Below are 24,518 nucleotides of genomic sequence, written 5' to 3' on the forward strand. Positions count from 1 at the left end.
AGGGTGCTCGTTGTGTCCAGTTGTGCCTATGCATCCTGCCCCTGGTATTTGATAGATGGTGACACAGAGGGCTCTGCGTTCTCCCTTCTTCCTGACAGTTGAGTCCTCACTGCCTCTCCTGAGACTGCAGAGTCCTCTTTTACCTGCAAATACCCAGTGCTTTACCTCTAAGAAACTCCATCTTTGAGGACCTCTCCCTTTATGAGGCTCAGTCACAGTCCATCTCAGGCATATGCTGTCCCAGGAGGATCTCTGTGCTCTCCTGACACCGCCAGCTTCCCCTCCATGAGAACAGCCGTCTGACACTGTGCCTGAATACATAGGAGAGCTGTGCATGTGTAAATCCATGACCATTCAGCCTCTCCACTATCTTTGGACTCTGATAGGTGAATTCCCAAACCAGGCCTTGGTCTCTGAAAGATCATTATATGATTCTAAGCTCTGTGTTGCTGAACCCATGGAGAATCCTGTGCAGCAGGCCCTTGAGGGGTGCAAGTTGTTGGGCCTATTCTTGACACCATCTTTGGAGGAAAAGCCCGGTTTTCACACACTGTACTGATAGAAATTACTTTATTACAGAGACTGTTGGGATTACTGTTAGGGAGCCAGTCCTTGTCCAGCATTTGACACAATTGAGGGTATCAGGTGAGACAGAGCAGGCACCATAAAAAGGGGAATGAATACAAGTAGTTCTGTAGCAACAGGATAACAATAATTATCATTAGTAAAAGTCATAATAAAAATAACATGAAGAAACAAGGCTCAATCCAGTTACGGGATACAGAAAGAGTCATTTGTGGAGAGATGTGGAAAAATTACCACTGCCTAGAAAGGTCCATGAAATCACTTTCCTAATGGCATCCTTGAGCTCCTTGTTCCTCATGCTGTAGATGAGGGGTTTCAGTGCTGGAGGCACCACCGAGTACAGAACAGCCAGCACCAGATCCAGAGCTGGGGAGGAGATGGAGGGGGGCTTCAGGTAGGCAAACAGACCAGTGCTGAGAAACAGGGAGACCACGGCCAGGTGCGGGAGGCACATAGAAAAGGCTTTGTGCCAGCCCTGCTCTGACGGGATCCTCAGCACAGCTCTGAAGATCTGCACGTAGGACACCACAATGAAAATGAAACACCCAAAGCCTAAACAGGCACTAACCACAATAATCCCAGCTTCCCCGGAGTAGGAGTGTGAGCAGGAGAGCTTGAGGATCTGGGGGATCTCACAAAAGAACTGCTCCACCACATTGCCTTGGCAGAGAGGTAGGGAAAATGTGTTCGTAGTGTGCAGGAGAGCATTGAGAAAGCTACTGGTCCAGGCAGCTGCTGCCATTCTGACACAAGCTCTGCTGTCCATGATGGCCCTGTAGTGCAGGGGTCTGCAGATGGCAACATAGCGGTCATAGGCCATGACGGTGAGGAGAAAATACTCTGCTGATACAAATATAGTACAACTTAAGATCTGCCCAACACATCCCCAGTAGGAAATGACTCTGGTGTCCGTCAAGGAATTGTGCATGGATTTGGCGACAGTTGTGGAGATGAAGCCAAAGTCGAGGAGAGAGAGATTGAGGAGGAAGAAGTACATGGGTGTGTGGAGGCGGTGGTCGCAGGCTACGGCTGTGATGATGAGGCCGTTGGCCAGGAGGGCAGCCAGGTAGATGGCCAGGAAGAGCGAGAAGTGCAAGAGCTGCAGCTCCCGCCTGTCTGAGAATGGCAGGAGGAGGAATTCTTTCAGGGAGCTGCTGTTGGACATTTCCTCCCCATCCATATGGGAGACTCACCAAGGGAAAGATAGACAGAGACAAGTTAGAAGGACACTCTTAAAAGGAAAATAAACAAATTAATCAATTTTTCTCATCTATTTGTCTCATTCCCAGATCTCTGAGGCTCATGCTTCTTCTAGCTAGAAAATGATGTCACTCTAAAAAGAGAGTGGCCCCTTCTGAAGCAGAGTCTGGCTTCAGAGTGCCCATCTCTGACCTTCTCACCCTTTCTACATGCACCTGAGGGTGGTCTCCACAGTCCCCTTCTAGCAAACAACACATAAAATCCTTTTCTGCTGCCCATTTACAGCCTCCCACCATCACTTCCATACTATCTGGATTTCCATAGGTTCCCCATGGGTCCCTGAGATGCCACAGATATGCCATGAGACAGCAGAGCCTTTCTGGAGGGCAAGTGGCAGCCTGCAGGACACCACAGGGTAACAGCCAAATGATTGTCAGGATTTAAGACGGACTTTCCTTAAGGAACAGTCAACTCATTTCCCTGTACTGCATTTCCCAGAGCTCCACAGGACAGAATGGGGCTGTGGAGACCTCACTCCCTTGGAAATCCCTCTTTTCCACTACTTGTAGCTTTGATGCCTGAACTGCAGCTGAATCCTCCCAACCACAGGAAGCAGAGAGCAAGAACAGGAGCAGCATGGACAGGAGAAGGATTAAGGAGCAACACCATGACCCTGTTGCCAAGGGAGGCAAGGAGAGGGACAGAGAGGCATTCTGGAAAACCTTCACTTTACCCGCAGGGTATGGCACCTTGCAGAGGGGGACATTGCAGCACTGCCCCTCTCAGCCCTTTGGTGGAGAGGCACCAAAGAGATGCCCCTCTCCTCTGCCACAGCTCTGGCTGCAGAGTTCAGCAGAGTCTCATGCCCTGCAGTTCCTTCTCCTTCCCTGCCCATCTCTGCTGCCTGGAGCTGGCCCTGCTGGCAGCTCTTTCTCTGTCCCAGTGTCTTGTCCCTGTCACTGCTCAAAGATCCCATGTCACCCTCTGGGTGCCCAGTTCTAACCTGCAGAAACCTCTGGCAATGTCCAGGGCCAGCTCTGTGGTTGCAGGTTGGAATGAGCAGGTCACATAAAGTCCTAGGATGCTGCAAAGAAGATGCTGATGCTGCCTTTAGGCTAAAGTGGGGATGAAGCAGCTCACTGACATTTCTCACAGACCTATTAATCTCTCAGAGGGAAGGTTTACGACTCCCAGCTCATTGCCAAAACAGAAAACTTGTTCCTTCTTTCTCCCTGTGAAAATGAGGAAAGTGAAAGTGCAGAGACTCGAAGGAAAGCTCCTTCTCCTTCAAGCAGCTCTTCTCTTGCGTTTCCTCTTGAAAGGACCCCTCAGACATGTCCTGCGCATGTGCTGGAGCTGTGAGCAGAACCTGACCCCTGCAGCACCTCTCAAAGGCAGAAAGAACCTGCCCTGCCAGGGATCTCTCTTCCCACCCAAAGCTTCTCCCCACAGCACCGCAGGGAGCTCCCTGGAGAGGCTGTGTGCTGACCCTCACAGGTGGCAGAGTCACTGCCCTGGGCAAACAGCACCATGAGGTACAGGGACACTGCTCTGAATCACAGCCCCAGGCAGACCTTGGTGCACTCCCTGCCTTCACAGCCCTACAGCCCTGTGTTCAAGTGGCATAGCCAAGAGAAGCATACCCTGATCCTCTGACCATGTGTCAGGGAATCCCTGCCCTGAAGCATCTCCTCCTCCTGCTATGTCCTGCTTACTCCAGGAAAGAGACCATTAAAAATCCTATGAGCCATGGTTTGTTTGGGATGCAGACACCCCCTCCAGGAACCTCAGCAGCATTGCCCTGCAGACAGAGACTCACTGTTTCAAGGGCTGTGAAGATTTCCCCCACAATGAGCTCTGCTCCCGCTCCAGACTGCCGTTCCCCTCTCGCTGCCTTCTCTCCTCTGCTGTCCGCAGCAGCAGGCAGTGCCCGCAGCCCTGCTGCTCTTGGCACAGGAGCTGCTCCTGCACTCGGCTGTCTCTGGGCAGTGCTGCCAGGCTGCCACGAGCTGCCTCCGTCCCAGGAGCCTGGCCCCGCTCAGGAGCAGAGGAACAGCTGAACTCACCAATTTCTCTCCGTTCCTTGTGCTCCCTCCTCCTGGGAAATGTGCATCAAGCAACCTAAAAGAATCACACTTGTTGTCCTTTCCTAATGAATGGAGAAAAAAGGATTCCAAAGTTGCCGTCTGTTTCATCAGAGAATGACTATCTATGAAAGTTAGAAGTGTCCCAATCTGGAAGGCCCTAGTTATGAAGCCCCTAATGGGCATGACACCCAGAAATGGGCAAGAAGGGGGAACTATGCGAGCACCATAATACAGTGCAGTATAATATATAGACTCTGGTGGATCTTTACAGTGCAAAAAGTTCATATAATTCAGTGCAGACATTTAATTCAGTGACATAGAAATAGGCTGCAGGGCCAAGATAGATGCCTGGCTTGTCCAACATAACCAGATGTCTCCTCTAGGAGGCACAGCCTGGGATCTATGGCAAACCATGTCCAATCCCTCCTGCAGCTGAGCGTGCTTCATCAGTGCGAGAGGCACCTCACACCAAGGGGTCTGCACTGGTCTCTGCTCTCTTAAAAGCTTCTCGCTTTGTTCCCACACAACCTCTTGGCACCCTGGAAAACATGATGGGGCTAATGATGACCCCAGGATTGGTGAATCGCAGTTGGATCAAGCCCAAGGACATCTTCAGGGGCACCTTCTCCTGCCTGGACATGGGCTTACCTCTGTCCCAGGCCCCAGGGTGCTACAAATCAGCTCCAGCAACAAAACCCTCTGCTGTTGCTCCCTCACAGCCCAGCTCTGTTTCTTGCTGGTCTTGGGCACTGTAGCCTTGACTCTCTTAGTGGGGACCTCCTCTCACCATTGCATTGAGCCCTGCTCTCCATGCCAGCATGGCTCTGCTCTCAAGTGGGGCCATTGCACACAGTGTCTTTGGCTCTTGGTAACAGATTTCACCAGGACCAATCTGTCTTCTGTGCCACATCCTGATATTTTGCAGCCCAGATATATGCAAATGCCTGTAGCCTGGCATGGAGACAGAAGCACAAGCTGTCACAGGACCTCAACATCATTGCAATAACTGAGATGCATTATCACCACTCACACAACTGGAGGCCTGCGCTGCTGGGGTAAAAGCTCTTCAGGGGAGGCTGTGAGGGAAGAGGAGGAGGGGGCAGGTCCTTTGTGTGGAGGGGCAGCTCAGATGTACAAAGTGCTTCCATGGCATGGACAAGGTTTGGGTATGTGCTTGTGGGTGAGCATCAGATGAAGAGTGACATCATGCTGCGAGCTACAGACCATGCAGTCAGGCTGATGGCGTGGATGGCATCTTTAAGCAACATGACAAAGTCTGTGGATCATAGGCCCTGGTTCTTACTGGCAGAACAGGTTGGAAGGCTCTTGAATCCCCCTAACATTCACTGGAAAGGCAAAGACCAGGATGTAAACAGGCTGTGAGGTTTCTGGAGTGTGGACACCAGATGCAACAGAGAAGTCTCAGTTAAGGTGGAAGATATGCAACAGTTTGAGTAGCAACAGGATATAAAATACTACTACTGTTAATAAAAAATGAAGTGAAAAAATATTAAAAATATAATATAAATATTAAAAAAATAGTGAAGAAACAATGTTCAGCATTGATATGGGATGCTGAGGGAGTCATTTTTTAGAGAGCAGTGACAATTTCCCCAGGCTGAAAAATGTCCGTGAAATTATTTTCCTCATCCTCCTTGAGTGCCTTTTTCCTCGTGCCGTAGATGAGGGGAGTTCAGTGCTGCAGGCACCACCATGTACAGAACAGCCAGCACCAGATCCAGAGCAGGAGAGGGGACATAGGGGACCTCAGGTAGGCAAAGATGCCAGTGCTAAGAGAAAAACAGACAATGGGCAGGTGTGGGAGGCACATGGAAAAGGCTTTGTGCTGGCCCTGCTCTCAGCACAACAGCAAAGATCTGCTCGTAGGATAAGACTGTGACAATGAAACAATCAAACATCAAACTGTCACTAATAATAAGATGTCTAACATGGCTGAGGTAGGAGTGTGAGCAGGAGAGCTTGAGGGTCTGAAGGATTTCACACAAGAACTGTCCACAGAGTTCTCTCTACAGAAAGAAAACAGGAAAGCGTTAGCAGTGGGGACAGGAACACGTACAGGAGGCACCTGTAGGAAAAGCATGTCCCACTGCAGTGCTTGCTGGGCAAGTGCCCCAGGTTGTGCTGGGTTTCCTACCTCTACGCTAATAAATGAATTCCGACACTGACTGTAGGGAAAATCCATCCCGCCTGCACGCAGCGTGCGGCAAAAATAGGAGACACATCACACTGAGCTCTGTGCTCTGGTCTCTGAACTCTCACACCCTTCTAGCTCTCCTGCCCTGAATTTCTGCTCACTCTGCCAGATGATATGAACAGGGACTGGGCTAATGAGGGCCTCAGTGTGGATGGACCACTGGCTATCCAGGCCTAGGGACTTCTGCAGTAGCACCTTTGCTTTCCCAGAGATTGCTTCAAGAAATCTGCCATCCTGCCCTGTCCCGCAGGCTAGTCAGCTGTGATAGTCACAAGTGGCCCCTGTGCCCACCTACAAGCCCTGCACACGCACACTCGTGGTCCCTATGGCACTGGCATGGCCCTTGGGTGCCTAGTATCCCTTCATTATCTCCTTAACCCTGCTTCGTGGACTCAGGGGGCCAGCAAAGGGGCTGCTGGTGCTGTCCATGGGCCAGAGTGGGCAAAGGCCCTTCTGGAGCTTCCTCACAACCTGCTGGTCTCTCCATAGGCTTTGGAGATGTCAGTCAGTTCCCTTGGGGTGGCCTTTTCTCTGGCACAGTGATGCACAGAACATGCCACCAGCAGCAGCATCCCTGCACATCTGGACATGCACTGATGCAAGACGGAGAAACATGTCCTAAGGATTCATGGTTTAATTCTGCATTTCAGATATCATAATTCATATTGCTTTATTGTACACTGATACCAACTTATTACAAGCTGAAAATGGAGAGGACGAAGAGCAAAGGACTTTTTTTTTCCCCTCCCCTCCCCCCTTTTCCTTGCCTTTCCTTGCCTTTCCTTGCCTTTCCTTGCCTTTCCTTTCCTTGCCTTGCCTTGCCTTTCCCTTCCCTCCCCTCCCCTCCCCTCCCCTCCCCTCCCCTCCCCTCTCCTCCCCTCCCCTTCCCTTCCCTTCCCTTCCCTTCCCTTCCCTTCCCTTCCCTTCCCTTCCCTTCCCTTCCCTTCCCTTCCCTTCCCTTCCCTTCCCTTCCCTTCCCTTCCCTTCCCTTCCCTTCCCTCCCCTTTCCTTCCCTTCCCTTCCCTTCGCTTCCCTTCCCTTCCCTTCCCTTTCCTTGCCTTTCCCTCCCCTCCCCTCCCCTCCCCTTCCCTTCCCTTCCCTTCCCTTCCCTTCCCTTCCCTTCCCTTCCCTTCCCTTCCCTTCCCTTCCCTTCCCTTCCCTTCCTTTTTTTTTTTTTTTTTTTTTTTTTGGAGGAGCTGGAGGAGGACCTGGAGCTTAGGCCACAGCAAGGCAGCAAGGCTGCAGGTTGTCACATTTCATTTGGAAGGAGACTGTTCCCATCTGCCAAACTGATGGTCACCAACCAGCTGGCTAAGCTGGTGAGGACAGCCTTAAATAGGGAGTGAGTCAGGGCAGAAGAAGACTCCTGCAAGAGTGAGGAATTGATGGCCTGGGATGGCAGGGAAATGTGCAGGAGATGTAGACAAAGGAAACCCTGGAGAGAGCAGTGGGATGCAGGGAGCTCTGCTTAGGGATGGACAGAGATTCAGTCAGGATTGTAGGGATGAGGATTGGTAGGCAGAGCAAGAGCAGTGGCCTTGTGTAGATCTCTGCTATGGATCTCCACCAAAGCACCATGATGAGATTGCCATGCTCTTCCCCAAAACACTGTGATGGGGTCTCTCTCCATGGTCTCCACCAGGGCATCATGAGGGGTCCATAGTTCCCACAAAGGCATCATGATTGGGTCTCCATGGTCTCTACCAAGATGAGGTATCCACCAGGGCATCGTGACGTGGTCCTCATCATCTCCACCAAGACATCATTATGGGGTCTGCATGGTCTCCCCCAGGGCTTTGTAATGGGGTCTCCATGGTCTCCACCAGGACATTGTGGTGGGATCCCCATAATCTTCACAAAGACATCGTGGTGGGGTCTCCATGAAGACATCGTGATAGATCTCTATGGTCTGCACTAGGGCGTGATGATAGGCTCCCCATAGAAACCATCAGGGCTTTGTGATGGCAGTGGCTTCATGCCCATAAGGCCATTGTGAGGGGGTGGTCCCCATGGTGACCAAGTCCTTCTTGGGGGCAAATATCCCAGGCTCCCCACTCTGGGGACAGCAGCTCCATCAGGAGGGAGAAGCTCCCCTTGGTGCCGCTGTCAGGTCCCCACGAGAGGATCCTGAACGTGGACAAGGAGCAGCAGGGGAATGCCCACTCCCCGCCCACAGACGGGCTCTCAGGCTTGCAGGAGAGTGGGAGTGAGGTGAGCAGTGGGGCTGAAGGGAGAGGCAGGCAGCGGGGATGGGACCGACATGGAGAGCACAGGGATGGTGTCGAAGGGGAGCTGGGATGAGGGAGGAGTTGAGAGCTCTTCTGGAGAGGGCTCATTTTTTTCCTGGCCCTGGACATTGCTTTAACTGCGTAGATTTATTTTGGGCAAAGTCAGCCACGTGAAAAGAGTGCATTTCCTTGGAGCTGGTCCCCGACTTTCCGCATCAGTCAGGAGAGGACAACACCTCCGAGTGTGACGTGCTCTGTGCAGGGACAGCTGTGGGCAGGGGGGCATTTCTGAGTGCTGGGCTCTGAGTGGGACAAGGAAACCTCCTATTTAGTGCTATAGGCCTGATTATAACAGAAATTTTAGAAAATGTCTTAAAAAAAGGCTAGAAAGAAATTTAGAGAAAGAATTAAAACAAGTGAATGCTTTGTTATACTTTCCCCCATTATTTATTGATCTGTTTTAGCACACTAGAGTTCGGCATGATCTTTTTTTTTCATGAAAAGGTTCATGAAAGGCTGAGTCCTGGACAGCTGGTGCCATTCCAGGTGCCGTGGTCCCCTGTCCCCAGCCTCCCTCTGCAGCTCTGAGGGGCTCTGGTCTCCCACAGGTCCCTGCGAGAGCTCTCAGGCCCACGCAGGTCACTCAGAGACACTGGGACATCTCCAAGTCCTTCTGGGTGCTGGTGCTCGGAAACTTGAGCTCTCCCTGCAAAGATGAAGGACTGTTTTTAATGTTTTCCAGTGATGAAAGAGTGGAAATCTTCAGGAAGTTTCTGAATCTGCTGCGAAGAACTATTTATCTGCCCTTGCCTTTTAGTGTCCACTGCTCTGTCCATTTGACTGTAGAGGAAATCTCTGTGATCGCTCTCATATTTTCTATGTCTTGAATACATTGATCATTTCCACAGCCCCTCTGGGCAGCCCCTCTCCCAGCACAGCACTCACCCCCACTCCAGGCATGTTCTGCCCCTGGAGGTCTCCTGTGCTCCATGGTGGGTCCATAGCCCCTTCCAGGAGGATGGGCATCTGTCCCAGCTCTGTAATGAGTGGGACTGTCCTCAGCGGATCCCTCCTGAGCACTCAGCCTATCCAGGGGCCTGGGCACCCACAAGTGGCAGCTGAATCCAGTCCTCGTTCCCTAACACAGGAACATGGCTGCACAGCCCTCTGGTGTATCAGCCAAGCCTCCCACATTTGCATCATCACAAAATTTCCTGGGAGTGCACTCTGTTCCTTCTTCCAGGTTACTGATGAAGAAGTTGAATAGGATTGGACCCAATACTACTCCCTGGGGGACACAGCTGGCTCCAGGCCCCCAATAGACTCTGTACAAATGTCTGGGCACAAGTAGGAAAACCTGAGAGAACTTGGGGTCTTTTCCTAGCAACTACTAAAGAAAGGCAGAGTTTCCTCATAGCTCCTGCCCATGCAGATGTGCTAAAAATCCCAGGCATGTATCATGGCCTTGCAGGCCTACTTCAGTGTCACTGAATCAAGTGTCCAAAATAAATTACAGTCACAGTTTACATTGTCAACATCTCCATGTGTCTCAGCTTCCTAGTGAGTGTGGCTCTAACGCTAGTGAGCATCTAGTGCTATTTCAGATGGCCAAGGAAGATGCCCACCGGGCCCTGGCCAGGCATTCTAGAAAGATGTGAGTATCACATTTGCTCTATCAGAGCAATAACACTAACCCATGCCTGGGACAACCCTGTCTCTTCAGATGTCACCTGGTGTCACCAGGCAATTGACTCCCACCCGAACTGCCACGGGAAGGCGGCCTCTAGACTTTCTGTCAATTCACGCATGTTTAGTTTTGTATGTTGGAGCTTTGCATGGAACCATGGAAACCTGTGGTGACCCTTGGTTGCCATTTCTGTCATATTAGAGAGATTTGAGATCACACTCTAACCATAGGCACGAGAGCTGAGATCTCCTAAACAACACTGGACCCCTGGTCTCAGCCCACCTGCCCTTGTCCCGCCGTGACTCTGTACCCCAGAGGTCCCTTGGTGTCAGTGCTGGGAAAGACGCTGCAGAGGGAAACTCTCCTCGCTGCACTGAGCACATCCAAGGGAGCTCAAAGAAGCGGCTCAGAGAGTCCCCCCTCTCTGCTAGTGAAGGGGGAAGCCTGGCTTCCTGCTTTATCATGGTCTATGTTTAAGTCCTAATGAGAGATTCCTGTGCAGACGTGACAAAAACTACGTATCTTTATTTTAGTATTTATTGGTTTAAGATGGATGTAAAAGAGAGATTTAAAAAAGGAAATGCATAAAATACAGCCTTGATGCCAGATATCCTGGTGAGTGAAGGAAACAGTTGTTAGCACTGACCTTGGACCCACTGGATGAGTTTCCTCACTGCCTCCTTGAGCTCCTTGTTCCTCATGCTGTAGATGAGGGGATTCAGGGCTGGAGGCACCACAGAGTACAGAATGGACACAACCATATTTAGAAGCGGGGAGGAGATGGAGGGGGGCTTCAGGTAGGCAAACAATGCAGTAATGGCAAACAGGGAGACCACGGCCAGGTGCGGGAGGCACATGGAAAAGGCTTTGTGCCGGGCCTGCTCAGAGGGGATCCTCAGCACAGCTCTGAAGATCTGCACGTAAGACACCACAATGAAAACAAAACAACCAAAGACTAAACAGGCACTAAGCACAATAATCCCAGTTTCCCTGAGGTAGGATTCTGAGCAGGAGAGCTTGAGGATGTGGGGGATCTCACAGAAGAACTGCTTCACCACGTTGCCTTGGCAGACGGGTAGGGAAAATGTGTTCCCAGTGTGCAGGAGAGCATGGAGGAAACCACTGGCCCAGGCAGCTGCTGCCATTTTGACACAAGCTCTGCTGCCCATGAGGGTCCCATAGTGCAGGGGTCTGCAGATGGCAACGTAGCGGTCATAGGCCATGACTGTGAGGAGATAATACTCTGCTGATACGAAAAAAAGGAAGAAAAAGACCTGCCCAGCACATCCCAAGTATGAAATGACCCTCATGTTCCACAGAGAATTGTGCATGGATTTGGGGACAGTGGTGGAGATGCAGCCAAAGTCAAGGAGGGAGAGGTTGAGGAGGAAAAAGTACATGGGTGTGTGGAGGCGGTGGTCGCAGGCTACGGCTGTGATGATGAGGCCGTTGGCCAGGAGGGCAGCCAGGTAGATGGTCAGGAAGAGCGAGAAGTGCAAGAGCTGCAGCTCCCATGTGTCTGAGAATGGCAGGAGGAGGGACTCATTGAGGGAGCTACTGTTGGACATCTGTTCTATTGGGCTCAGGAAAACTGTGTAGGGAAAAAAGGCAATAATAGCTTAGAAGAATTTTCTCTGAAATAAACTTTCCATTTTTCATTGAAATGCTTCTGGACCCCATCCCAGCTCTCAGGAATTTCTTCTTCTCACTGTCACCTTCAGTCAGCTCCTCAGTCTCTGCTCCACCTGAGTCTTCTGGGAGGAGCCGGAGCCTGAGTTACTCTACGTCCATGTGTATAAAGGACTGGTTCTTGATATCTCTCCTTTTCGGAGTTGATGTCACAGGACATCCACCTTTAATATAAAGGGTCTTTTCATATTCCCACACACACTTCCAAGGAGTTTGGAGTGCAGCAGGGGGTTTTAGCATTCTGTTTTAGAATTTCTTATTTTTGAGGTTTTTAGATTCTGTCACCATATCTCGTCAGGTTCTTTGCATGTCTTTATTGGCATGCAGATAAAGACAGATTTCTCTATTCTTGCAAATGTGAACATTAAACAGACTGGAGATGGAAATGGGCTCTCTGCTGCTTAGGGAACAGTAAGGAGTGCTGTTGAGTCCATGTGCCTTGTTCCCAGCAGACAATCCTGGGCTCTGTTGAGATCATAGAAGACTGTTTCAAAGCACTCATTTAACTCTGCTCTCCCTCTTAGTTCAAGGTGCATATGTGATGGAGAGAACAGGACACTGTTGACAGGACAGGTTCACATGGCAAGAGCTCTGTGCACTGTATCCTCTTCTGGAGGGCACCTCACAACCCCAACAGGACAGCCAGAGACAGTCATGTATCCTGACAGTCACAGGGTCTCCTAAAGGGACAGTCAATCCCTTTGCAGCCCCTCCAATGACAGTGCCCAGCACCCTGGGCACATTGCTCCTCTTCAGACACCTCCATGGCAGGACCTCAGGGTGAGTATCTGAATTTGTAGCTGAAGCCCCAGCTGACTGCCAGGACAAGAGCAGAAAGGAGAGGCAGGGAAATGAGGAGAAACACTGTGACTGCTGCCAAGGGAGGACAGAGAGACAGAGCAGCACCGTCCCCAGGTTGCACCTCCCAGACAGTGTGGACTCCCAGGGCAGTGGTTCTCAGACCCTGTGCCTTGCAATGGGACATGGGCACATGGCAGGAGAGAGGCAGCTTTGCTGTTCTGGAAATCTGACTGCAGAGGAGGTCAGAAATGCCCTGGAGCCCTTCCCCTTGAGAGCAGAGTGAGACTAAGCACAATGAGAATGAGGAGAGCTGCAAAAGGGGATATTGCTGCTGCCCACAGGTGAAAGGGCAGTTGAAGGAATAATCTGGGGTCCTCGCAGACCTATTGATCCCTCAGAGCAGCACTGCAGAACTCTCCTTCAGGCATCTAAACCTAGAATGTCCCATTCATTTGCTGCCTTGTCAAAGATACAAAACAAAATCCTAGCCTCTGGATATTCCCTTCCCTTTCATAGAAGCTTCCCAAGAGTGTCCTCTTGAAAAGCCCCTTCCAGATATGTGGTGTGGGTGATGCTGAGCTGTGAGCAGCCCTGACCCCACACAGCAGCCTCTCAGCAGGAGAATGAACCTGCCCGGGGGGGATCTCTCCTCCTACCCAGAGCTTCTCCCTGCAGCGCCCTGGCAGGCTGAGTGCTGATCCTCACAGAATCACTGCACCAGGCACACAGCACCCTGGGGCGCATGGACACTGCTCTGAAGAACAGTGCTCTGAAGGACCTGTGTGCCCACATTGCCTTCACTGTCTTGCACCAGCTCCCGAAGAAGCAGCCTTGATGCCCTGACCTTGTGATGCTGGGACAGGGAATTTCTGTTCTGAAGCATCTCCTCATATACAAAGTAGAAGCAGGGAGAACAGTCCTCAAAAAAAGAAAAATCATCAGCTGGAGGGGTGCTGCAGACCCCTCCAGAAACCTCAGTAGCATTACCCTGCAGCCGGCGACTTACCGTGTTAAAGATTGCTCCCACCATGAGCTCTGCTCTGTCCTCCCACTCCACGCTGCCTTTCACCTCTCTGTCCTCTCTCCTCTGCTGTCCGCAGCAGCAGGCAGTGCCCGCAGCCCTGCTACTCTTGGCACAGGAGCTGCTCCTGCACTCGGCTGTCTCTGGGCAGTGCTGACAGGCTGCCACGAGCTGCAGCCCAGCTCAATTCAGGAATTACTCTGTCCCTTGGGATTCCTCCCTCTGGGATATGTTCCCTCAAGTAGAGTAACCTGTTTTCCTTCTCTAAAGAGTACAGGGATACAGATTCCAACATTGTGGTTTATTTCATCAGATAATGATTGTCTACCAAAGTTAGAAATGTCCCACGGGAAGTCCTGATTCACATCTCTTAACTAGACAGAACACCCAGACAAGGATAAGAAGGGAGCTTGTTGATACATGGTGCGTATATGATTCAGATGACTTATTCAGATGGCTTATTGGGACTCCACATGTCTGTTCAGAAGTGCCAGGTTTGGAGAAGGATTCAGCTAACTCATGAACTCCACAAATACATGGCAGGTGGGATTCTCCTTTACCAGGCTAAGCATGCACATGGTCTGCTTGCAAGCTCCTGGCCTAACGGTCCTAATGGAATCACTGGAGATAGAGCTTCAGTGGGAGGCCTGGTCAGGAATTTCTTTGATCATCTCTAACGACCCTGGATGCCTTCTATCCAATAGAGCCCACTCACAATAAAGCTGAGAGAGAGGCTGATCCCTACAGCTCAAAAAGCTGATCTATTCCAGGGGAGACCATTTATAGAATCACAGAATGGTTGAGGTTGGAAGGAGCTTTGGGGATGATCTAGTTCAAACCCCTTGATCAAGCAGTGTCACCTACAGCACGATGCACAGGATCCTGTCCAGGCAGGTCTGGAATATGTCCACAGAAGGAGTCTGCATAACCTTTCTGGGCAACACATGCCCGTGCTCTGTCACCTTCACAGTCAAGATGCTTTTCCTCAAATTCAGGCAGAACTTCCTGTGCTTCAATTTGTGTCTGTTGCCTCTTTTGCCATCACTAGTCACCACTAAAAAGAGTCTGGGCCATCTTCTTCTGCTCTTGGCATCCTCCCTTCAAGTATTTGCACACCCCGATAAGATTCCCCCTCAGCCTTCTCTTCTCCAGGCTAAAAAAACAAGCTCAGTTCTCTCACCTTTTCCTCATAGGAGAGATGCTCCAGCTCCCTGATCAACTCCAGACATAGATAGACATATACTGGGCTCTCTCCAGTAGCTTCATGTCCCTCTTGTACTGGGGAGCCCAGCACTGGACACAGGACTCAAGGGGTGGCCTCCCCAGGACTTAGCAGAGAGGCAGGATGACCTCCCTTGTCCTCCTGGCAACAGTCTTGTTGGCTACTAGTCTGTAGGCTACTACAGCCCAGAAGACCTCTGGCCTTCTTGGCGGCAAGGGGACATTTCTGGCTCATAAGCAAGCTTCAAGGGGGCTTGAGTGAGAGAAGGCACCTTTGGTTGCAAGGGATGTTTGGAGATCATCTAGTCAGATGATGGTCAAGTCAATGTTTGCAAGCACCTGGCAGGCCAGCAGCAGGCACATGGCACTGCTCCTGCTTGGGAGGGGGGTCACATTGTCTGTGCTCCTGGCTGGACAGCACCAGGCATTAGCAGGTCCATCCATGTCTGTGAGGGTGACCGTGAGCTCTGCTCTTTGCTGAGTCCCGGGCAGGCCAGCAAGAGGCGCCTGGCTGGGCAGTTCCTTGGGAGGTCCCTGCTGGCAGAGCAGCTGCGAGGCCAGCGCTGGCCCATGGCTGGGGACGGGCTCTGAGGCCGCTCCTGTCCCAGCAGCAGCGCGGCCGGCAGCGGGGTCTGGTGCAGACACGCGGGGAGGTCCCTTGTGTGCGCGGAGCTGCCGGGGCAGCAGCAGGCGCTGCCTGTGAGGCCAGGGGTGTCTCAGCAGCGGGCAGGGACACGGAGGCCATTGCGGGGACGCTGCCGGGAGGCCCCTGCTCTCTGCAGGGCTGGCTCTGTGCTGATGCGTGGGCGTCGGCTGGTGACGTCACTGCTGCCGCAGCCCCTGATAGGCCAGGCCGCGCAGCTGGTTGTGACGTCAGCAGCCCCTTCCTGGCCGGGGCGGCTCTGCCGAGGAACCTGGTGTCTCTGCAGCCCACGGCGGCAGCAGCCCACGCTGGGCTGTGCGCGAGCGAGGTCCCCCTGCCCGAGGAGCTGCTGGGCCAGCAGGAGGCTCACGGCGGGTGCTGGCGCTGAGGTCGCTGCTGCCAGAGCAGTGAGGGGCCAGCAGCAGCGGCGGGGACGAGAGGGTTTGCTGAGGGTGCCCCATGGAGGGGCTGACACCTGCGGAACTCTGCAGCCCTGGAGAAAGGCAGCTCCTTAATCAAGAGGAGGGAGATGGAGCACTTAGCACCAGGAATTTGTGCTGCTGTGAGCATGATCTTCTCTGGCGAACGTGGACAAGGACTAGAGACTTTCGGCCAGCTACCATTGGACCAGGGAGTCCAGCAAGAGCTTTTAGGCTGCTAAATGAATCCAATGCCTAAGTGAGCATGGTGTAACGAGAGCAGTGGCATTAGTAATTTATGATTGCTAGGATGTTTGTGCTGCAGTAATTCCCCTCCCTGTCTGATGGGTGAGTTAATGTAGGCTCAGCTGAATTGCACTCTGAAGATGTGGTAAGCGAAATGATGGGCACTGTCTCCAGCATCAAGTTCACAGAATCACAGAGTGGTTAACATTGGAAGGGACCTCTAGAGCTCATCTAGTCCAACCCCCTGCTGAAGCAGGGGCACCTAGATCATGTGGCACAGGGTGGCATCCAGGTGGGTTTTCAAGATCTCCAGAGAAGGAGACTCCACAACCTCTCTGGGCAGCCTGTTCCAGGGCTCTGGCACCCTCACAGTAAAGTTCTTCCTCACATGGAGATGGAAATTCCTGTGTTTCAGCTTGCACTCTTTACCCCTGTCCACCACCAAGAAGAGTTTGGCCCCATCCTCCCTGCATTCACCCCTAAGGTACCTACTTCTCCATGTTGATCAGATCTCCTCTCAGTCTACTCTTCTCCAAACTAAACACACCCAGCTCGCTTAGTCTTTCCTCATATGATAGATGCTGCAGTCCCTTAATCATCTTGGTTGCTTTATGCTGCACCCTCTCTAGAACCTCAATGTCCCTCTTGTACTGCAGAGCCCAGAACTGCACACAATACTCCAGGTGAGGCCTCACCAGAGCTGAGGAGAGGGGGCAACATCTGCTGGCAACACTCCTCCTGATGCAGGCCAGGATGCCATTGGCCTTCTTGGCCAGGAGGGCAGATTGCTGAATCATGGTTAACTACTTGTCAACCAGGATTCCCAAATCTCTCTCTGTGGAGCTGCTTTCCAGCAGGTCAACCTCTAGTCTATTGCTGGTCCCTGGGGTTATTCCTCCCCAGGTGCAGGACCCTGCACTTGGCCTTGTAATGTGATGCTGGGCAATATTTCTAAATGCCTCTGCCTTTGCCTCTGCCTTTTTTCTCCTCTACATTGCCCTATTAGTCTGGAGCTGAGTAATGAGATCCCAGTCTACCCAAGGGGTATCTGCTGGTTTGAGTGCCCTGAGGTATCTGATAGTTTTAGTGAGTATAGGAATGGCCCATCCTTATGCTTGGCAGTTCTGTCCTTAAAGACCTGCTGGCTTTCCTGAGCTCTGATGTCCTTGAGAGCTGCCTCCCCTGGGATCCCCCACCAGTCCCCTGAACAGACCAGGAAGTCGGCTCTTCTGAAGCCCAGTCTCTATTCTGCTACTGTCCTTCTGCACTCCCCTCAGCATTAGGCACTCCAGATTCTCATGGTCACAGTAGGCAAGGCAGACACTGACTATCCCATCCCTGACCAGTTTGTCCTTGTTTGAAATGTCCAGATACCAGAAAGCATCATCCTTATCATCCCATCTGGCAGCTGTGCAAAAAAGTTCTCCTGGATGTCCTCCAGAAGCCTCCCAGACTGCTTGCACCCTGCAGTCTGCCTTTCCAGGTCATGATAGGGGGATTAAAGTCCGCCCAACAAGAACCAGGGCCAGTGAGCCACAAACTCTTTTTATACTGCTGAGAAATAGGAGAGCTCCCTCCTGAGATGCTCACCCACAAGCTCTCACTTCAAACCTTGCCTCTTCCAATGAAGAGCTCCACACATCCAATCTGCTCCTTCACACAAAAGGCATCCTCCCTCATCTTCCATTGATCACCATTCCAATGATATTTCTGGCCTGTGACAGCTTGCACATCTTCATGTGCTCCTGCCTCTACTTCAGGCTGCCTGCACTTGCATGTATTTGGGCTATAGAGCTTCAGCTGTGGCACAGAGAACAGAATGGTCACAGAGAAACCTGTTACCAAGAGGCAAAGACACTGGGTGTGCAATGGCCCAGTTCAGAGCAGAGCCATGCCGTCATATATAGCAGGAACAATGCAATGGTGGAAGCAGCTTCCTACTAAGAAAGTGAATCCAGCAGTGTCCGAGGCCAGGAGGACACAGAGCTGGGCCATTGAGAAACAGCAGGAAAGGGGGTTCTGCCTGAGGTGACTCTGTGGCTATACTGGACCTATGACAGACTTCTTGCACAAATCTCCAGGAAGGACAAGGTGTCCCTGAAGATGTCCATGGACCTTGACAGCCTGTGATCCAGCCACACTGAGGTCCTCATTAGCCCAGTTAATGTTCATATAATATGATGGAGTGAGCAGAAGTTGAGGGGAGGAGAGCAAGAAGGGTTTGAGAGTGCAAAGAACCTCAAGATACCTTGGTGTGATGTGCCTCTCATTTATGCAGCACACATGGATGTAGACAGGATGGACTTTCCATACAGACAGTGCTGGATTTCATTTTTTTGGGTTCAGGACGGAACCCTAGGATTCCCTGCAGCATTTTCCCAGCAAGCACTCCCTGTTGGCAGGGATAGTTTCCCTGTAGATCCAATCTGCTAGAGACATATGGTTGAGCTGGACAACCCAGGCATCTGACAAGGCTCTTCCAGCACTTTTCAATGCCATCAAATCAAGTGTCTGCACTGAATTACAAGAGCTGCTGGTTAATACGGGAATCTTCCTATGCCTCAGCTGGAGTGAGTGGGGCTCTAGTTGTATTTGGCACTAGGAGGTCATTTCAGATAGCCAAGACAATTCCCCACCTGATCCTCACCTCATCCTCTAGGATGATGCAGGTCCCCCAGGCCCTGCATCACAGCAAGCAGACACTGACACCACATCTGTGTGTGGCACATCTGCCTTGTACCACATCTGTCTCTTCAGCTATCGCCAGATATCTGTGTGCAAGCGACTGACTCTTCCATCTCCAATGATTATCCGTATGATTATAGTGGGATCTTAGACAGAGCACACATGCAGACCTCTGTGTTTTGCTCACTTTGTTTTTGGCAAGGGGAATCCCACCGATGGCGTCTGTGGAATTTACAGGAAAAATCAAAATATCACTTCAGACCCAAGCCTGGGGGGTCTGCATTCTGTAATGCCCAGATTGATTAATCCTAAACAAAACCTGAACCACGTCTCAGTGAGTTCACTTTTGACCCATCTAGGCATCCCTGTCTGATTGTGAGATGAAAATCATTCTTCCAGAGTGGGACATTCACAACTTTCATAGCTCCTCATTCCTTGCTGAAATAAATTGCAATGTTGGAATCCCTCTCCACTCATGAGAAAAGGAAAACAGATGATTATTTTAGTTTGCTTGAGGGAACATTCCCCAGGACGAGGGAACACGAGGGACAGAGAAATTGATGAGTTCAGCTGGGCCTCTGCTCCTGAGCAGGGCCAGGCTCCTGGGACGGAGGCAGCTCATGGCAGCCTGGCAGCACTGCCCAGAGACAGCGTGTGCAGGAGCAGCTCCTGTGCCAAGAGCAGCAGGGCTGCGGGCACTGCCTGCTGCTGCGGACAGCAGAGGAGAGAAGGCAGCGAGAGGGGAACGGCAGTGTGGAGCGGGAGCAGAGCTCATTGTGGGGGAAATCTTCACAGCCCTTGAAACAGTGAGTCTCTGTCTGCAGGGCAATGCTGCTGAGGTTCCTGGAGGGGGTGTCTGCATCCCAGCCAAACCATGGCTCATAGGACTTTTAATGGTCTCTTTCCTGGAGTAAGCAGGACATAGCAGGAGGAGGAGATGCTTCAGGGCAGGGATTCCCTGACACATGGTCAGAGGATCAGGGTATGCTTCTCTTGGCTATGCCACTTGAACACAGGGCTGTAGGGCTGTGAAAGCAGGGAGTGCACCAAGGTCTGCCTGGGGCTGTGATTCAGAGCAGTGTCCCTGTACCTCATGGTGCTGTTTGCCCAGGGCAGTGACTCTGCCACCTGTGAGGGTCAGCACACAGCCTCTCCAGGGAGCTCCCTGCGGTGCTGTGGGGAGAAGCTTTGGGTGGGAAGAGAGATCCCTGGCAGGGCAGGTTCTTTCTGCCTTTGCAAGGTTCTGCAGGGGTCAGGTTCTGCTCACAGCTCCAGCACTTGCGCAGGACATGTCCGAGGGGTCCTTTCAAGAGGAAACGCAAGAGAAGAGCTGCTTGAAGGAGAAGGAGCTTTCCTTCAGGTCTCTGCACTTTCACTTGCCTCATTTTGACAGGGAGAAAGAAGGAACAAGTTTTCTGTTTTGGCAATGAGCTGGGAGTCATAAACCTTCACTGTGAGAGATTAGTAGGTCTGTGAGAAACGTCAGTGAGCTGCTTCATCCCCACTTTAGTCTAAAAGCAGCATCAGCATCTTCTTTGCAGCATCCCAGGACTTTATGTGACCTGCTCATTCCAACCTGCAACCACAGAGCTGGCCCTGGACATTGCCCAGAGGTTTCTGCAGGGCAGAACTGACACCCAGAGGGTGACATGGGATCTTTGAGCAGTGACAGGGACAAGACACTGGGACAGAGAAAGAGCTGCCAGCAGGGCCAGCTCCAGGCAGCAGAGATGGGCAGGGAAGGAGAAGGAACTGCAGGGCATGAGATTGTGGCTGAACTCTGCAGCCAGAGCTGTGGCAGAGGAGAGGGGCATCTCTTTGGTGCCTCCCCACCAAAGGGCTGAGAGGGGCAGTGCTGCAATGTCCCCCTCTGCAAGGTGCCATACCCTGCTGGTAAAGTTAAGATTTTCCAGAATGCCTCTCTGTCCCTCTCCTTGCTGTTGCTCCTTAATCCTTCTCCTGTCCATGCTGCTCCTGTTCTTGCTCTCTGCTTCCTGTGCTTGGGCGTATTCAGCTGCAGGTCAGGCACCAAAGCTACAAGTAGTGGAAAAGAAGAATTTCAAAGGGAGTGAGGTCTCCACAGCCCCATTCTCTCCTGTGCAGTAACATCATTTTCTAGCTAGAAGAGGCATGAGCCTCAGAGATCTGTGAATGAGACAGATAGATAAAAAACTTCATTAATTTGTTTATTTTCCTTTGAGGAGTGTCCTCCTAACTTGTCTCTGTCTGTTTTTTCCTTGGTGAGTCTCCCATATGTATGGGGAGGAAATGTCCAACAGCAGCTCCCTCAACGAGTTCCTCCTCCTGCCATTTGCAGACAGGCGGGAGCTGCAGCTCTTGCACTTCTCACTTTTCCTGGCCATCTACCTGGCTGCCCTCCTGGCCAACGGCCTCATCATCACAGCCGTAGCCTGCAACCACCGCCTCCACACCCCCATGTACTTCTTCCTCCTCAACCTCTCCCTCCTTGACCTTGGATCCATTTCCACCACTGTCCCCAAATCCATGGCCAATTCCTTCTGGAACAGCAGGGACATTTTCTACCTGGGTTGTGCTACCCAGGTCTTTTTCTTTGTCTTCTTTATCTCAGCAGAGTATTGTCTCCTCACTGTGATGGCCTACGACCGCTACGTTGCCATCTGCAGACCCCTGCACTATGGGACCCTCATGGACAGCAGAGCTTGTGTCAGAATGGCAGCAGCTGCCTGGGCCAGTGGCTTTCTCTATGCTCTTCTGCACACTGGGAACACATTTTCCCTACCCCTCTGCCAAGGCAACGTGGTGAAGCAGTTCTTCTGTGAGATCCCCCAGATCCTCAAGCTCTCCTGCTCAGATGCCTACCTCAGGGAAATTGGAGTTAGTGTGGTTAGTCTTTGTTTAGCCTTACGGTGTTTTGTTTTCATCATGGTGTCCTACATGCAGATCTTCAGAGCTGTGCTGAGGATCCCCTCAGAGCAGGGCCGGCACAAAGTCTTTTCCATGTGCCTCCCACACCTGGCCGTGGTCCTCCTGTTTGCCAGTACTTCATTTTTTGCCTACCTGAAGCCCCCCTCCATCTCCTCCCCAGCTCTGGATCTGGTGCTGGCTGTTTTGTACTCACTGGTGCCTCCTACACTGAATCCCCTCATCTACAGCTTGAGGAACAAGGAGCTCAAAGCTGCACTGAGGAAACTGGTTCAATGGGTACAATGCCAAGACCATCTGCATCTACTGCACGACTGACGAGGTGTATCTACTCATCCCCAGGGTAACTGGCATTAAGGGTCTTCCTTCCTTCCTTCCTTCCTTCCTTCCTTCCTTCCTTCCTTCCTTCCTTCCTTCCTTCCTTCCTTCCTTCCTTCCTTCCTTCCTTCCTTCCTTCCTTCCTTCCTTCCTTCCTTCCTTCCTTCCTTCCTTCCTTCCTTCCTTCCTTCCTTCCTTCCTTCCTTCCTTCCTTCCTTCCTTCCTTCCTTCCTTCCTTCCTTCCTTCCTTCCTTCCTTCCTTCCTTCCTTCCTTCCTTCCTTCCTCCCTCCCTCCCTCCCTCCCTCCCTCCCTCCCTCTCTTCCTCTCTCCCTGCCTTCCTTCCTCTCTTCCTCTCTTCCTTCCTCTTCCTTCCATCCTCTCTTCCTTTGTTTCTCTCATCCTCTATCTCTGTCTCTCGCGTTCTCTCTCTTTCTCTCTTTCTGTCTTTCTGTCTGTCTTCCTTTTCCTGCTTAAAGATAAAATGATTCAATTAGTAATATTTCAGCAGCAATAAACTGCCCATCCTTCTACTCAAGTAATATCTAATTTCTCTCAGACAACTCCTGTGATTTTGGCATTCTTGCTTTAATAATGAGGTTTGTGCACAAGTTTCTGGATTCATCCCACTTCTCCAGAGGTGTTAACCGTGTCTTTCTGACACAGAGGTCTTCTTTAAATGTCTCTATCATAGTGTCAGAGCTGTCATTCCCCTAATTAAAGGGTATGTTTTCAGTGCATCTTGTGGACTGGTCTCTTCTTCCAAAGCTGGTGCCAAGAATTTGCTCCATGACTTTCAGCCTGAGAGATGCTTGTTGCTTTTCTGGGGCTCTTGATGGGCCCAAGGCAATGAGCTCCTGGGGGGATATGCTAGGGAATAAGGACTGGATTCAGTTCTCACTTGCGAGTGCTCGGTGCTCCTGATAGTGATGAATGGCCAAGTAGTATTTGCCTGGGACTGTCCCCCGTATGGTGGCCTATGACCACATTGGAGACCTTGCAGGCACAGGGAAAGGAGCTTCAAGAGCTGCCCATGATAGCTTATACCTGAAGTCATGGTCTGGATCTAGGGACACATGAACACAGCCTGAGCCATTTTATATGCCCTGTGGTTGCTCAGAGCATCATTCACAAATAGAAGCCCCTTGATATGGTGTTCTCAGGTACAATGATGCCTGTCCAGCTGGGTCTGTGTTCAACCATGAGCACGACAACTGCAGAGTCACCCTGTGACCCCAGAGCACCACAGCCCACTCACTCTGCAGAGCAGCACCAGCATCTCGGGGTCCTGCGGGGAGCACCGGGAGGCTCCAGGAGCTTCCAGGCAGACCATAACTAAGGAATTAACCTGGGGAAGGGTTTTCCAGGGAGCAGGGATATCCCGGGGGAAGGGGAAAAGGAGCAATTGTGCTCTTAGAAGGAGGAATAAATGGGGAAAAGAAATATGTTTCTGTGCATGTCAGCTAGGGCTGGCTGCTGTGTCCCTGGCAGCAGGAGGTGCCAGCAGAGCCCCAGGACAGGGGCCTTGTGCTGTGCTGGAGAGAGGGGCTGGCATGGGGGGCTGCAGGCAGCCTGGGGTAGGGAAGCTCTGGGATACAGGAACAAGAGGCACAGAGTGTCACTGTCCTCTGTGTCCGTATGCCACTGGGGCCAGTTCCAGCTTGGAGCCTGATGGGGCACGTGACACACACAGCCCTGTCCCCTACAGCTGCTGTGCCCACAGTGGGGCTGGGGCTGTGGGGTGAGTGCTCTGCGGGGGGCACTGCTGTGGGGGCCACCCCCAGGCTGGTCTGCTCTGCTGGGTGGGCTGGGAGAGGGCAGGGCAGGTGGGGAGGGCGCAGGAGCGTCCAAGGCCTGGGCACCTGCTGCCTCAGCCCCTCTGCCGGCCTCTGGGCTGCGCTGGCCACGCCAAGCCTCTGCCAGGGCACCAATGACGGCAGCGCTGCTGCCAAAGAGCCCGCGCAGCCGCCAAAGAGCCTGTGCTCCACGGGAGCCCCCGAGCCGCTCCTCGGCCCTGCTCACGCCTCCTTTTCCCTTGCAGGCCAAGCTCCCCTTCACCCTGGCTGCTGCCAGGAAGAGCTGGGCATGAGGGACTGCGGCCATAACCCCTGATTTGGATGTCCCTGAAGAATCTTTTAGAGTAGTATTTGTTCTTGTTGATATTGTTGACATTCTTGTTGTTAGTTTTATTGACATTGTTTGTATTATTGTTGTTGTTATTGTTTCTTATATTGTTCTTTTTTTATTTTTGTTTAAATATATATTCCTGTATCATTGTTTTAGTGTTGCGTGTTTTATCCAGGTGATCTCAGGCACTAAAATCATCCCCACTGAAGATGTGTGTGTAGCCCTAAGATTTCAGACCCTAGGGCAAGTGAGCGCCAGCAAAGGTTCCCTCTAGACTTCCTTCACAGATGGCCCTTTGGGATGCCCCAGCCAGTTTTTCAGCTGTTTTTTTTTTCTTCTTCTTTTTCACTTCTTCTATTCTTCATTTTCTTTTTCTTTTCCTTTTTTTTTTCTTTTTCCTTTTAATCTTTACCTAATGATCTTTTCTTTTCTTTTCTTTTCTTT

The 24,518-nt window shown here is 51.7% G+C and overlaps 1 protein-coding gene and 1 pseudogene across 2 annotated transcripts; one reads left to right on the forward strand and one right to left on the reverse strand.

Annotated features, from left to right (window-relative positions):
- Positions 1-790: 790 nt before the first annotated feature.
- On the reverse strand, positions 791-11,570 carry LOC148591569 (olfactory receptor 14C36-like). Of its 2 annotated transcripts, XM_088537303.1 has the most exons (3): positions 11,058-11,570; positions 2,974-2,979; positions 791-1,231 (listed from the first exon to the last, which is right to left on the reverse strand). In XM_088537303.1, exons 1-3 carry the CDS (start codon positions 11,568-11,570, stop codon positions 791-793), a joined length of 960 nt encoding a protein of 319 aa, XP_088393429.1. The 2 variants fall into 2 exon arrangements, with proteins under 2 accessions (XP_088393429.1, XP_088393428.1); XM_088537302.1 differs by lacking the exon at positions 2,974-2,979 and having other exon boundaries at positions 791-1,060; positions 10,881-11,570.
- Positions 11,571-20,995: 9,425 nt separating this feature from the next.
- On the forward strand, positions 20,996-22,485 carry LOC148591570 (olfactory receptor 14A16-like; annotated as a pseudogene).
- The last annotated feature ends 2,033 nt before the right edge of the window (positions 22,486-24,518 follow it).

Source organism: Tinamus guttatus, unplaced genomic scaffold, assembly GCF_059628265.1.
Source record: "Tinamus guttatus ecotype Peru unplaced genomic scaffold, ASM5962826v1 Tinamus_guttatus_pri_ptg000743l, whole genome shotgun sequence".
Classification (NCBI taxonomy): domain Eukaryota; kingdom Metazoa; phylum Chordata; class Aves; order Tinamiformes; family Tinamidae; genus Tinamus; species Tinamus guttatus.

Bases quoted from the DNA above. Each gene is read 5' to 3' on its own strand.
- LOC148591569 (XM_088537303.1), bottom strand. From the start codon at position 11,570: ATGTCCAACAGTAGCTCCCTCAATGAGTCCCTCCTCCTGCCATTCTCA.